Below are 15,553 nucleotides of genomic sequence, written 5' to 3' on the forward strand. Positions count from 1 at the left end.
GTCTTATATTTATTCATCACTCTGTACTTTCCACAGCAGTACTCCCATCCATTGTCTTATTTGATCCTATAAGGAAGATAGCATAAGTGCTAAATTAGACCCACTTTTTAGATGAGAGAACTGAGACCCTACAGTGTTAAGCGTCCAGAGTCACCTGTTAGGGGAAGAAGTAAAATCAGAATCCAGTCTCTCAACTCTTCTCTCAGAACTGTTGTTCTCAGCCACAAGAGGAAGCTAGATTATAAACTTGTCCATTTGTCCCCATGTCACATAGGGAGATGAGAGGCATGAGAAGCCCAATATAACCATGTATTTTATTTTTAAATCATAGTTGTTGCTTCTATAAAACTTCTACCTTCACCAGCCCTGAGGACCAACTCATTACAGCATCTATGTCTAGCATAGACATTCTCTGGACATGTAACAGGCATGTTTGAAACCTGCCTTCAAAATCTGAGGGTTCTGGGCTTCCCTGGTGGCACAGTGGTTGGGGATCCGTCTGCCAATGCAGGGGACAAAGGTTCAAGCCCTGGTCTGGGAGGTTCCCACACGCCGCGGAGCAGCGAAGCCTGTGCGCTACAACTACTAGTCCTGCACTCTGGAGTCCGCGAGCCACAACTAAGGAAGCCCACGTGCCTGGAGCCTGTGCTCTGCAACAAGAGAAGCCACCGCAATGAGAAGCCCATGCACTGCAACCAAGAGTAGCCCCCGCTCGCGGCAGCTAGAGAAAGCATGCACGCAGCAGGGAAGACCCAACGCAGCCAAAAATAAATAAATAAATAAAATTGAAAAATAAAACAAAATCTGAGGGTTCTGGACTGTAAGCTGTCTAACCAGGGTACCTGACATCACCAGGACCCACGGAGTGATGTGTGGGAAGTGTCATGTACAGGGCCCAGTGTAAAGGAGGACTGAGCACTGACCTGGGAGTTGGTGACTTGAATTCGAGTTCTCGCTCTCTGATCCTTAGTCTCCTCATTTGTAAAGAGTCACAATACCTCCAGACCTGGCTGCCTCTCAAGGACTTGTTTGCACATTTTTGTAATTTCTTTTTTTTTATTTATTTATGTTTGGCTGTGTTGAGTCTTCATTGCTGCGCGCGGGGGCTACTCTTCGTTGCAGTGTGCGGGCTTCTCATTGCGGTGGCTTCTCTTGTTGCAGAGTACAGGCTCTAGGCACGTGGGCTTCAGTAGTTGTGGCACACAGGCTCAGTAGTTGTGGCTCGAAGGCTCAGTAGTTGTGGCATATGGGCTCAGTTGCTCCATGGCATGTGAGATCTTCCCAGACCAGGGCTCAAACCTGTGTCCCCTGCCTTGGCAGGTAGATTCTTAACCACTGCGCCACCAGGGAAGTCCTGTAATTTGTTTACTAGACTTGTGAGCTTATTATTTTTCTCTCATTAACCTCTACTATTTCTCCCAAATTGAGCAGCTTTGTTAACTCCCATTATTAGGGTTAATAATCCTTGAGAAAAAACCTTAATGGCATTCTGTGATTTCATCCTGAAGTAGGGTGGTGAAGCCCTAACGACTGCAGTTATAGTGGCAGTATGATGAAGGGATCAAGAGCAGGGCTCTGGGTCCAATGCTAAACTACTCTGTGGAGTTGGCTGAGATCTCTGTTTACATCAGTTTTCTCATCTGTAAAATGGATTCAGTAATGGTGCCTGTCTCATTGGATTGTTATGAAGGTTAAGTGAGATAATGACCATTCTTGGCACATAATAAGCAATCAGTACATGTTAGATATAATTGTTATTATTGTTGCCTCACTTCTAGATAACCCTAAGGTAAGATCATTTGAAACCAAAATTATTCTAGCCAAGAAAATCAAGCACTTAGATTTGTTGAGAGTTACTCAGCAAATCAGTAGAAGGACTAGGATAAGAACCCAGGTAATTTGACATAAGCGTAAGTGAGCACTGAAGTCTGTACTCCCTGTTACCTTGGGGCATTGATTGACACTGGTTCTGGACACAAAGCTCAGAACCCTTCAAATGAAGATGCCAAGAGCCCAGCTGATTGATGGAGTGGGAAATATGAGGCAGGAGGGTATAGTGGCTAAGAGCACTGACTTTGAGCCAGATTGTCAAGCTTGAGTGACCTTGGGCAAGTTACTTTAATCTGTGGCTCGATTTTCTCATCTGTAAGGTGGGAATGATAATACTACTTTTATCTCATAGACTTACACACATTCTAAGCCCTTTATAGCTTGCTTATTTAGAACATCGCCAGACACCTAGTAAGCGCCCAGTGAGTGTCACCTATTATCCAGATACCCATCTCGTGGCTTCCAGCTCATTGCTCCCTCTGGGCAGCACTCCCAGCTTCCCCATGTCTATCTTCCCACGCTTCCTGAAGCCAGTGTTTCTCTTGGCCGAGCTGCCTGGGTCCCTCTGAAGATGCTTGCTGGCTAATGCTCCATGTCCTCTGATAACACACCCTCATGACCTTGAGAACTTCTCCAAGGCCTTTCCGACCTCTTGGATTAGGTCCTCTCCTCAGGCCATAACATAAAGGAGAAACAGCGAGAGGGCATAAGGGCCTGAGTATATAGGAAGAAACTGCAGCTCCAAAAGGGAAGGCAGCCAAGGCCACACAGATAGTGGAGAACTGGGGCTGGAAGCCAAGCCTGGGGCTCTTTCTGCCACCCTATACCTCACGTACAGAGTGACAGGACAGAGAAAAAAATAGAATACATCACAGACTGAATTTCTGGCCAGCAACCGAACTAGAGTATAGCCTGGATTTCAGACATAGCTACCTCCCTCTCAGGGTCTTGGCGCGCCCTCCCTCATCCCCAGCTCTCAGGAGAAACATAGGCAGTGGGTGCATTCTCTTAGATGGAAGCATGTGCCAGTAGGAGAGGAGCCTGAGGAGTCTCTGGGGAACCCTGATCTGGGTGGAGAGACAGGGCCTCTGAATGCCCTTATAATGCCCTAAATCCCTAAATTCTTCATGAAAAGTCATGGGCATTCTGCTTGTTTTAACTCGCAAATCCCACTCCAGAGGGTGTGCTGCTCCCCTGGGACTAATTATGGTCGGGCCTCACCCCAGGGGGCCAGTTCCCTGGAAATCTGCCCTAGGCCCAACCATGGAGAGAGAAGGGCTGCAAGCTACATTCTGGATAGCTCTTAAGTGAAAACATGTAAATAAATGAGAAAGATTTATTAGTTTAAAAGAAAAGTAGGGGGCTTCCCTGGTGGCGCAGTGGTTGAGAGTCTGCCTGCCAATGCAGGGGACACGGGTTCGTGCCCCGGTCCGGGAAGATCCCACATGCCACGGAGCGGCTGGGCCCATGAGCCATGGCCGCTGAGCCTGCACGTCCGGAGCCTGTGCTCCGCGACGGGAGAGGCCACAACAGTGAGAGGCCCGCGTACTGCAAAAAAAAAAAAAAAGAAAAAAAAAAAAGAAAAGTAGGGACTTCCCTGGTGGCGCAGTGGTTAAGAATCCGCCTGCCAATGCAGGGGACACGGGTTCGATCCCTGGCCTGGGAAGATCCCACATGCCACGGAGCACCTGGACCCGTGCGCCACAATTAGCCTGCACTCTAGAGGCCACGAGCCACAACTACTGAAGCCCACGTGCCTAGAGCCCATGCTCCACAACGAGAAGCCACTGCAATAAGAAACCTGCTCACCGCAACAGAGTAGCCCCTGCTCGCCGCAACTAGAGAAAGCCTGCGCACAGCAACGAAGGCCCAACGCAGCCAAAAAATAAATAAAATAAATTTATTTTTTTTTAAAAACTGTGATAAAAATTTTTTTTTAATAAATAATATAAAAATAAATTGGTGCAGCCACTGTGGAGAGCAGTATGGAGGTTCCTTAAAAAACTAAAAATAGACTTACCGTATGTCGCAGCAATCCCACTCCTGGGCATATATCCAGAAAAGATGAAAACTCCAATTTGAAAAGATACATGCAGCCCAGTGGTCATTGCAGCACTATTTACAATAGCCAGGACATGGAAACAACCTAAATGTCCATCGACAGACGAATGGATAAAGATGTGGTACATATATACAATGGAATACTACTCAGCCATAAAAAAAGAATGAAATAATGCCATTTGCAGCAACATGGATGGGCCTAGAGATTATCATACTAAGTGAAGTAAGTCAGACAGAGAAAGACAAATATTGTATCGTACACTTATATGTGGACACTAAAAGAATGATACAGATGAACTTATTTATGAAACAGAAATAGACTCTCAGATGTAGAAAACAAACTCATGGTTAACAAAGGGAGAAGGGGGAGAGGATAAGTTAGTAGTTTGGGATTAACATATACACACTACTATATATAAAAAAGGTAAGTAATAAGGACCTACTGTATAGCACAGGGAACTGTATTCAATATCTTGTAATAATCTATAATGGAAAAGAATCTGAAAAAGAATATATATATGTATGTGGGTGTATGTATGTATAACTGAATCACTTTGCTGTACACCTGAAACTAACACAACTTTGTAAATCAACTATACTTAAAAAAAAAGAAAAAGGGGCATGTGCCCACATAGACTTGCAAAGTTGAGGGCACCATGGAGCTGTCTGGGTGCTTGTTGCTCCCCTCCATCTCATCATGATCCCACGCTGATGGTGACTGACTTTGTCCATGTCAGCCTGCCCCACTCAGGTGCTGCTAGAGAACAGAGACATAGCTCCAGTGCTTGGCACACACAGTATGCCCTCAGGAAATGTGGGATGAGTGGATGATGTGGTGATCAGACCCAGTAGAAGCCAGAAAAAAGAGACATTCCAAGCCAGATTTAAGGCAGGAACGCGACTTGGGTTTATTAAGGTAGGGCATGAGGGAATCGTGGGGGATGAGTGGACAGAAAAAGGAGGCAAGGAGCCAGAAAAAACTATATCATGAAAATGGGATAGAAAATCTTGGCTTGGTGTGGCTTAAAAGCCGGAATATATTTGAGATCTCCTTAACCCTTCCCCCTGCCTTCTTCAAATGGACTCCTTGTTTCCACACAGGGTTTCATCAGGCTTGACATGTCTGAGTTCCAGGAGCGACATGAGGTGAGTGAGAGTCCTTGGTGAAGTGTGGTTTGGAGAGCCTGTCAACAGGGCTCTGCCTGGCTATTTTGATGTGACTTGTCGATTAGGCCTGAGATAATTCCAGCAGCCTTGGGATTTGTCCTTTGCGGGGAGCATATGTACACAGCAGGGTCACTGATCTGTTTTGCATATGATTTGCTCTGAAGAGTAAACACAGAAAAGATCATCTGCTCTCCCATCACGGCAGGATTCCTTCTACCCAAAGAGACAACCTGATTGTCCTTGTTGAGACAGGCAATCTTAACAGTATGTAAAGCCATCTTACTGTTGCATGTCCCATATTGGAAACTAAAAGCATAGAAAGGCCTTCCTAACTTATTTCCTTCCTTCCATCAGGTGGCCAAATTTATTGGGTCCCCACCAGGCTACATCGGCCATGAGGAGGGTGGCCAGCTGACCAAGAAGCTGAAGCAGTGCCCCAACGCTGTGGTGCTCTTCGATGAGGTGGACAAAGCCCATCCAGATGTGCTTACCATCATGCTGCAGCTGTTTGATGAGGTGCCAGTAAGCTTGGGCCGGGATGGAGTTGGGGGCACCTGTAGGTATGGGGGGCTGTGAACAGCAGGACCCAGGGGCCCAGAATTGATCATTCCTCAAGTTGCTGCTTCCTCGTGTGTACGTTCAGTCACTTAGCAGGTGTGGCTTCACCCCGTCTCTGGACCGGGGCCCAGACTGGGCACCCAAAGAAGACCAGCACTGCCCAAGAGTTGAAATGTTGTGGCTGCCCAGACTACCTTCGAAAGAGACAGAATGGGACAGGGGTGCCAGGGGAGAGAGAGAGAGAGCTGAATTTTTAGTTCTAGCTCTGCCCCATCTCTCGGCATCAGGGACCTCGTGTGACAAACAAGGAGGCTGGATCCAATAAGCTCCAAGAACCTTTCTGGCTCAGACAGCTCCTGCTCCTCCCCATGTCAGCCATCATTTTCACCAGTTCTTTAAAACACCAGGGACATTGCTGCTGTCTGTGATGATGACCATGATGATGGAATGGTGGTGCCCTGGTTCATGGAACCGTCTTCTCCTGAGGAGCTCCAGGCTGGTCACAAGCAAGGACAGTCTCCCTCTTAACTGGTGAAATGAGCTCTAAATGAGAACAACTTCCTCTTCTTCAGCACAGTCTATGTAATAGGCCTGTGCTAAAGACTTTACAGATGTTCTTGCTAATCATCACAATAGCCAGGCAAGGTACCAATCATTTGTTACAGATGAAGAAACTGAGGTTCAGCAAGGTTATAAATGACTTGCCCAAGGCCACAGAGCTACTGTGTGGAAGAGCCAGAAATGGGCTGCAGATACATCTGGTCCCAGAGCCCCAGTTCTCCCCATCTATACCAGTCCTTATCTTGAGCAGCGGAGGGAGAGCTTATGGTTGTGGGAGGGGCTGCCATCCACCTTTTCCAGGGGTCCTGCAGAACTGGGGATGAGGCCTCCCATCTGCTCCCATGCAGGGACTATATTAGCCAGCACATGGCCAGATGGAGTCCAGTCCAGGGAAAATGTCCAGCCCCATTTTCCCTCCAGCCCTTGGAAAATGGAAAGAGGTTTGCTGCCCATGTCAGAGTGCACTAACGAAATGCAGGAATGGATACCCGTGGACCAAATAGCACATCAGGTACCAAGCCAGGAAGAACCAGATCCAAATGTCCCCACAGCTGCCCACTGCCTGTCCCACCTGGCCCAGCATCCTTGCCCCTGCCCCAGTTTATTGCTCTCTTCCTAGGCTCTCATCTGCTCCCTGTCTCGATACCCACCCCCCACCCCCACTGAGGAATGAAGGCCAAGCCTTCAAAGGTCACATATTCTGTTTCCCGCACCTGTGCTCTGAGACCACCCCCACCCCGACCCCTGCTGCCGCCTTCTAGCCTCTTGATGGGATTCAGGTACACAGCTGTGGACCAGACCCAAACCTGCCCTCTGGGAACTCCCTACCTAGTAGACAGCAGAAAGGAGATATGATAAAGTTGACATTTTTGTACTTTGTGTGCAAGGCACTGTTATTGCATGTATGAACTCCTTTAATCCTCCCAGAAGGAGGATTGGTTCCCAGAAGATGGTTATTATTACTGACTCCATGTAACAAATGTAGAAACTGAAGTAAAGTGAGACAATTTATTCACCCATGGTCACACAGTTGGGAAGAGGAAATCCAGGATTTGAACCCAGGCAGTCCACTTCCAGAGCCTGCAGCTAAAATAGTAACTACCATGTAGCCAAGGCCAAAAGAGAACAGTAGATCTGGAATGAAGCATTCACAGGAAGGGAGAGCCCAGCTTAGGGAAGGTGAGCACAGCAGCCTGGTTGGCCTCTCACTTCCCTGGAGAGGTTCCTGGTCCAGAAAGAGGGAAGGCAACTGCTGACTGGAATGCAACCAACCCCACCTGGAAAATGCTTACCACTCCCGTGTGTAAGCCCTGTCCACCCCACCCACTGCTGCTGTCACTCCACTGACTACCTTGGGGAGTTGATAATAACTCCTTCCTACAGCTCCCACAACCTGCTACAGTTTCTGATGTTTATGCCCTTGCTTCCATTGACCAAAGCTGCCATCTGAGCTTACTTAGCCAGATTTATGCATGTTTGCTTCTTGAGGACAGAGACCTTGTCTCACTCCAACCATTCCCAGAACCCACAGCGCCAGGAGAAATGCCCTGTTGACTAACTTAATTCAGTAGTAATTCAGCAAACCTTCCAAGGATGAATAAGTATTTGCCAGGTGAACAGAGTGGAAAAGGGCCGGCAGTAGACACCCCATGTGCAGAAGCACAGGGGCATGAGGCAGCCTGGTATATGCAGAGAACTACAGCTTGATCGACTGCAGAGGGAAAGGGAGAATAGAATGGTGGAGATAGGTGGATAAGGTAGACAGGGGCAGGTTAGAATGCCAGGCAGAGGAGTGTGGACTTTTTTGGTGAATAGTAAGAAGCCTTTAAAGACTTTAGGCAAAGAGAGAAATATGATCAGGTTTTCACTTTATAAAGATCCTATAGGCAGCAGTGAGCAAATGGACTAGAAGGAAGAAGAGAGACCAGTGAGGAGACTGTTGAAGAGTCCAGGCGAGAGCTTGGGAGGCCTGCTCTCAAGCAGGGCTGTGGGATGGGGAGAGCTCCCAGGAAGTCCGCTGTGCAGGGCTCGGTCGTTGGATGTGAGGAGAGAGGGAGGGACCAAGGATGACCAGCGGCAGGATTTCTGGCCTGGGTGACCCATGGGTGCTGCTGCCATCAACCTGCGGCAGGGAACACAAGGGGATGAGCAACAGATTGATGAGGAAGGTAAGGAGCTAAGGTTTGGAATTGTTGAAAATGAAATGCCACAGCCAGATGGGTATGTCCAAGAAGTCGCTCATCAGTTTGAGCGGTCTGGAGTGTAAGAGAGGCCTGCACCGGAAGCAGAGACTCAGGAATGCTTCAGCACAGAGAGAGTACCAGAAGCCACAGGAAGGGGTGAGATCTCTGACCTAGTGAGAGTATGGTGTGCAGAGAAGAGAGGTAAGAACAGCCTTGCAACCTCTCCAAAAAGAGTCAAAGACAGAATTGCCAGAGAGTAAGAGGCAAACCAGGAGAAGGTGGTTCAGTGCAGGGCAGAGAAGACACAGGGAGAACAGACAGTCCCTGCCTCAGTGTTTCTGAGCAAGGGGGAGACAGGCAGCAAAGAGCAGTCCAGCCACTGTGGTGAGTGGTGTGCTAGGATAAGTAGGAGTTATAAGGGCACCTGATCCAGTCTGGGGGAATAGGGAAGCCCCCCTCATATCCACCCAGCCCAGACCTCCCAAGCTTGGACCCAGAAAAGCAGAAGCCCTAATGCTCTCACCAAAACACCAAGCAGAGCTAATGCAGGTCACTTCTCTGTTTACCCCAGAGTCTGTAGCACAGGGCAGAAGTCCTAGGAAGCCCACCCACTGCTCCTCCCTTCAAGGATAGAAACGGGGGAAAGCAGCCCCTATAACCCTGAGGTGAGCGTTCACGCGCCACCCAGGATGCGTGCACTCCAGTCGTTGCTGAGAGGCAGGACAGCAACAGCTCCCTCTTCGGGACACATTTTCTTGCCAGGGACTCTGAGGACAAGGAGACGTGAACAGTGTGAAGGTCACCCTTTGGGTCAGTAATACACTGCACCTGCTCCCCTCACCCACCTGGGACCCATCCTCAGGCCCAGTTATGAGCAGAGCTTTGATCTCTCAGAAAGAAATGGCCACTGGTTATTGCTCTGGCCAGTACAGCAGTGTGTGTGCTCAGTCCTCAGGGATGAGCTCTGCGAACACACAGGGTCATCTGCACGCACTTGGGCACATCACACATGCACGCAGACATGGTCCCCAAAACTAGAGTTGCCCTTAGTGGATTCTGTCGTGTTGTAACCCATAAGCAGGGGGTGAAGTAGGAAGCTAATGGCCAAGCTCAGGAACATCTGCTTGCACCCTTGCCTTCTCCTCGTCCCTCCCAAGGCTGGGACGGAAGAGTGACCAGGATTTGGATCTCGAGGCCCCCGTTGAATAGACCCCCTTGGAACTAACACTTTCTGAGGCCTGTGCCAAGGTCCCATGTAAAGTGAGGCAGAAAAGCACTTGGTACTGTGCCCAGTACACAGTAGGCGCTCAGTTAATGCACATTCCTTTTTTACCTCTGAGGGCCAGGGCTGGTCTGCCTTTGCATTGGCTTTAGAACCAAGGGCTGACCTTGAGTGAGGCCCTCGCCACCAGGGAAAGGGGAACACTTGAGGAGGATTGGTTACCTGAGGCTGGGGCAGGGCCCAGCATCACTGGCTTGGGCAGGTGCCAACAGGCTGAGGTCAGTGACCTTTCCCCAAAGCCATGTTCTCAAACTTGGCAGGAGTTATGCTTTTGCCTGCAACCCAGATGAGTTCCCAGGAAGGTCTGCCTCTCCCCACACCTGTACCGGTAGCTTGTTTCCTGTCAGGATCAAAGGATGCAAACTGAATTTGGCAGAATTCTGAGAAATTTTTATTTTGGGAAAGAAAATTGCATGAGGCCTCATTTTATCCCACACTGTTGGTATGACCCCAGTAGCCTGGTGTACAGTGAATGATATGGGTTCTGGGGTCAGACAGTTCAATAGAGCCTCAGCTCTACTGTATTCTAGCTGTGAGACCTTGTACAAATTACTTAACCTCTCTGAGCCTCAGCTTCTTTGTAGGGGTGGTGAGGATTCAAGCATTCAGCAAGCAAGTGTTGAGCACATGCTATATGCCAAACACTGTTCTAGGACCCAGTGAGAGCAAGACCCAGCCTCTGCCCTCATAAAGCGACCTTCTAGTGGGCAGAGTGCAACAGTGCACGGAAAGCACTAAGCAGGGCACCGGCAGTGGAAGTAGATGTGCCCATCAAAGTCAGACTCCATCAGTTCCTCTCAGTGGGGCCCTGATTAGTGCTTTTTTATAAATGACTGCAAAGTGCTGTTGTACCATGCTAGCCTTGAGGTTTGCTGAGTGGGCAGAGTTCCTTGCCCTTGAACTGAATGGCCCTGGACAGCTACAGTTTTCTCATTCTTCTGTCTCCTCCCTCTACTGTTGCCCCTTTTGTCTTTCCTTGTGCATCTGTTTCTAGTAAAGATGCTTTCTTCTGTGTCACCTCTAGAAAAAGCTAAAGATTCCAAGGCAATTTCCCAAGTTGGTTAAAGGAGGGACATTAATCAGGCCAGAGGATGGCTCTAAAGATGCAGAGATTATACCTGTTTCAGTTCATTTACCTGGTCCTCACAATGACCCTGTAGAATACCCTCCTCTGACCTCCTACAGCAGCGTGGCCTTCCCTTTATCATAACATTTAACCACTGAATTGTGACTGCTTGTTTCCTGACCTCACTCCTTCTCTAGACTGGGAGCATGTCAGAGGCTCAGTGAGTCCCCAGTGCCCCAACACAGAGCCTGGCCCAGACTGGGCCCCCAGGAGAGTGTGTTGGATGGATGCATGTACAGTCAGGCTGGCTTCTGGGTGCCCTCAGAGATGCCAGACAGCAGGTGCAGTCTCAACCTGGGGCACTCCCAGCAGGTGAGCACTGTAGCCAAGGTGTGAGAACAGTGCTCAGAGACCCCAGAGGAGGGAGTGCTGACTCTGCCGGAGGAGGGGGAGGCACAGGGGTTCTGGAGAGAGCTCCTGGGAGAGGGGCCCAGCCTTACCACTCCCTGACCATGCAGTCACGGTTCCTTCCCAGGGCCGGCTGACAGATGGAAAAGGGAAGACCATCGACTGCAAGGACGCCATCTTCATCATGACCTCCAACGTGGGCAGTGACGAGATAGCACAGCACGCACTGCAGCTGAGGCAGGAAGCTTTGGAGATGAGCCATAACCGGATCGCCGAGAACCTTGGTACAGCACGTGACCCGAGCTCTCTGGGCAACTGGTTAAGTGACCAGGCCACCAGCGCATCTCCTGGGGGCAAGGATGGCAGGATGGCATTGGTGTCCTGGGGCCAGATGAGGGCCCTGGTAGCATCTTTGTTCCTAGCTGGTCCTGACCAGACACCAGGCACCCTACTAGATAGTGGAGGGAGGCAGACAGACGGTGCCCCTACTTCCTCAAGAAATCCCCAAGTCTCTTGGGTGACAGGAGGGCTCCAGACAGAGTAATGGACAGAGCCACACCAGGGCATGGGGCCAGGAAGAGGCCAGGGCCTAAGGGGACTGAAGGGATGCACACTCAACAGATGGAGACACTTCGGTGCAATGAGGGGATAGCAGACCAGAAACCGTATGGAGGTGACACAGCCTTTTTCAGCCGGGGAGCCTTCCTGCATAGGAGGAAAGGAGGAGCATGTCAGGCAGGAGGCCACATCTGTCACCTTTCTATTTAGGATTGAACTCTCCAGCCCAGTCTTGGTCCTGACTCTTCTCCTCTCCCCTCCCCTCCTTCATACATTTCCTACCAGTACATGAGCAGTGGAAGGGCCTAGGAGGTACCCAGTCCAGGCCTCTCATTGTGCAGGTGAGGAGAAGGCTGAGGCCCAGACAGCCTGAGACCTTGACCAGGAACACACAGACCATAAGGGTCAGGACCAGGGCTTTTTTCATGGATAGAGCGAAGGAGCAGGCACAGCTCCCAAAGGTCCTGGGTTTATGATTCTGTCTCTACAGGGGATGTCCAGACTAGTGACAAGATCACCATCTCTAAGAACTTCAAGGAAAATGTGATTCGCCCCATCCTAAAAGTAAGAGTTCTTTGTCATTCCTGCTGGAGCCTTGGGTTGGGGGGGGATCCCCTTAGCCATAGTGAAGATATGGAAACCCTCCCACGCCCATCTTCCCCAATAGGGTCCAGTAATTCCTTTATACCCTCTGGGTCACTGAGTTCACCCCATCCCTAACCTGGCCCTATAGGCTCACTTCAAGAGAGATGAGTTTCTGGGACGAATCAATGAGATCGTCTACTTCCTCCCCTTCTGCCACTCGGAGCTCATCCAACTTGTCAACAAGGAGCTGAATTTCTGGGCCAAGAGAGTAAGAGCGGGGACTGCCTGTGGGTGGGGGTGGGATATATGCCCACTGGAAGTCAGGGAACACTGGGCTGGGAGCGCCACCCCCAGAAGAAGGAGCACAGAGGGGGCCAGTGGCTATAGGGCACACAGTCTCTCACAGGCCCAGGCCTTAGGCCAGAGCGCTGAGAGATAGAAAGCCCTGGCCCACATTCAGGCATGCTCCTATCTGACCTGTCCCAGGCCAAGCAAAGGCACAACATCACACTGCTCTGGGACCGTGAGGTGGCAGACGTGTTGGTTGACGGCTACAACGTGCACTATGGCGCCCGCTCCATTAAGCATGAGGTGAGCACAGGAGCCTGAGAGAAGTGAGGCCCTTCCACACCTCCCTCCCTGGTGCCCCCAGACGCATTCCCTGGGCTCCCAGTCTGTCCAGACAGGCAGGAATTGTTCTTAGAGCAGATGCCTCTTCAGAACCAAAAACAATATAATCAAGTAAAACCCCTATCCTAAAAGGGTAACTGAGTTTGAACCCCTACCAGTGTGAGAAACTGGGCTGAACCTCAGGAACTGACATTACTGTGTCATTAGCACTGTCCTGCAAGCTTGCGTTGTTAGCCTTTTGCAGATGAAAAAGCTGAAGCTTTGAGTAAGTACTTGCCTGAGCAGTAAGTGATAGAGCCAGGCCTCCAGGCTTTGGCAGTGAAGACCACTTCACCTACCACCTGCAGGTGGAGCGCCGTGTGGTAAACCAGCTGGCGGCCGCCTACGAGCAGGACCTGCTGCCAGGGGGCTGCACTCTGCGCATCACTGTGGAGGACTCAGACAAGCAGCTACTCAAGAGTCCTGAACTGCCCTCACCCCAGGCTGAGAAGCGTCCACCCAAGCTGCGGCTGGAGATCATCGATAAGGACAGCAAGACCCACAGATTGGACATCCAGGCACCACTAAACCCTGAGAAGGTGTGCCACACCCTCTAGTGTCTACCTACCTGCCTATACGTGCCCTGAACACCTAATAAAGCCCCCTTGGCTGTGGCATGGTAACGACCTACCTTCTCCTCCTGCCTCTCACTCCTCTCCAAAGTCAAAAGCAGGAATTTTGCCCTACCCTGATCCTTTCCTGTGGGCCCCACATGTGCTAACAGGTCTCTGGGAGAGGAGCTGCTCCTCCATCCCCTTCAAGCCAGGGGGAAGAGGGAGGTCTCTTATCTCTGTCCTTCAGCGTGATCCCCATGTCCCAGCATCTCTGGAACTTTATCATGTTTCCTGGAAGCTCAGAAGTATGGCAGCTGAGAACAGATCTGGCTGGAAAGAGACAGGGACCAGGCTGTGACCTGCCACCCTCTACTGGCTCTCATGCAACTGAGTCCCCAGAATGTCTCCACTGGGAATGGAGAAGAATGCAGAGGCCCAGGCACAGAGGTTCTGCATTTAGGCCGTAGATTCCTCTTTCCCAAGCTCTAAAATTCCAAGGGAAAGGGACTCTCAGGGACACTACTGTGTGATAACTACTGTTCCTCCCCACCCCATGTTCAGAGGTCAGACCAGACCATAGCTCTACAGCCTTGGAACTAAGCCAGCATAGGGCATCTTTAGGAAGAAGGCTGACTGGGCCCTACCCTGCCCTACACGGAGACTGGACAGAAGTTACCAAATGACCAAGCAAGGTCAGCTCTACAGGGCCTCCTTCAGGAGACCAACTACATAGACATTGGGGAACTGCAGGAGGAGGAATCATGGGGTCGGACTCTGCCCAGATGGCCATGGAGCCTGCCTCAGCCCCGTCTATACTATGGTCCCAGCTAAGTGAACCTGGAATAAACAGCTCCCCTCTGCAGTCTGCATGTTAGTCACTAAGCAGAGGGACTACACACCATCCCCCAAGGCATTCCACAGACCAGACATGTTCCAGCCTCAGCTTAGCAGGGCACAGCAAGGCTTGGTACACCTTGGGAACCATCTGCAATAGCCACCATCGATGACCATGTCATCACCCTCCCCCTGCAGGGCCATTTTGGAACCTTCCTTTGGTGTTACAAAGTCTCTTTCAGGAAGCAGAAAATGGGGACAGGAATCAAAGTCCCTTGGGTGATGACAACATGGCGGGTATGAGGCAGTCAGAAGCCAGAACGTGGGCTCCAGCAGATGCTCCAGCAATCACTGTCCAGCCCCTCAAGGAGTTGTCTGCTGCTTCTTAACCTCAGTGACTGCCATTCTTTTTTTTTTTTAATTTATTTTATTTACTTATTTTTGGCTGCGTTGGGTCTTTGTTGCTGCACGTGGGCTTTCTGTAGTTGCAGCGAGTGGGGGCTACTCTTCGTTGTGGTGCGCGGGCTTCCCATTGCTGTGGCTTCTCTTGTTGCAGAGCATGAGCTCTAGGTGCACAGGCTTCAGTAGTTGTGGCACGTGGGCTCAGTAGTTGTAGTTCACATGCCTTTTTTGTGTGTTATTATCATTATTATTATTATTTTACTTCTTGCTCTGAAATAATTTTAGACTTACAGGTAGTTGCCAAAATAATAGAGTTCCCATGCACCCTTCACCAGCTTCTCCTAATATTAACATCTTTAAAAATTATTAAATTACAGTATAATTAGTAAAACCAGGGAATTAACATGATACAGTACTACTAACTAATCTGTAGACATTCAAATTTTGCCACGTTCCCCACTGATGTCCTTTTTCTGGTCCAGAATCCAATCGAGGAGCCCACATTGCATTTTGTTATGTTTTCTTCATCTCCTTCAGCCTGTGACAGTTCCTCTGGCTTTCTTTGCCTTTTATGACCTTGACACTTTTGAAATGTCCAGATCAGTTAATTTGTAGAATGTCCCTTAATTTAGGTTTGCCTGCTGTTTTCACATGATTAGATCGAGGGTCTACATTTTGGGCAAGACTAGCCCACAAGAGATGCTGTGCCCTTCTTAGTGCCTCTTAGTGGCAGCACATGGCTGAGGTTGTGTGTGCCAGTGTCTCCACTGTAGGTTTACTAATTTCCCTTTTGAAATTAATAAGAATCTCATGGAAAGATAGGAGCTGTATAGAT

The 15,553-nt window shown here is 49.8% G+C and overlaps 1 protein-coding gene across 2 annotated transcripts in view; it reads left to right on the top strand.

Moving 5' to 3' along the window:
• CLPB (ClpB family mitochondrial disaggregase) overlaps positions 1 to 13,548 on the top strand; it is a 146,202-nt gene extending 132,654 nt beyond the window's left edge. For both annotated transcript variants that reach the window (XM_065881658.1, XM_065881659.1), the window contains 7 exons: positions 4,993 to 5,037; positions 5,413 to 5,574; positions 11,244 to 11,400; positions 12,165 to 12,238; positions 12,408 to 12,527; positions 12,746 to 12,850; positions 13,237 to 13,548. In XM_065881658.1, the coding sequence (XP_065737730.1) occupies positions 4,993 to 5,037; positions 5,413 to 5,574; positions 11,244 to 11,400; positions 12,165 to 12,238; positions 12,408 to 12,527; positions 12,746 to 12,850; positions 13,237 to 13,485 (912 nt within the window). In that variant the 3' untranslated portion in view covers positions 13,486 to 13,548. The remainder of the gene's footprint in view (positions 1 to 4,992; positions 5,038 to 5,412; positions 5,575 to 11,243; positions 11,401 to 12,164; positions 12,239 to 12,407; positions 12,528 to 12,745; positions 12,851 to 13,236) is intronic.
• The last annotated feature ends 2,005 nt before the right edge of the window (positions 13,549 to 15,553 follow it).

This window comes from Phocoena phocoena, chromosome 8, assembly GCF_963924675.1.
Source record: "Phocoena phocoena chromosome 8, mPhoPho1.1, whole genome shotgun sequence".
In the NCBI taxonomy this organism is placed as follows: domain Eukaryota; kingdom Metazoa; phylum Chordata; class Mammalia; order Artiodactyla; family Phocoenidae; genus Phocoena; species Phocoena phocoena.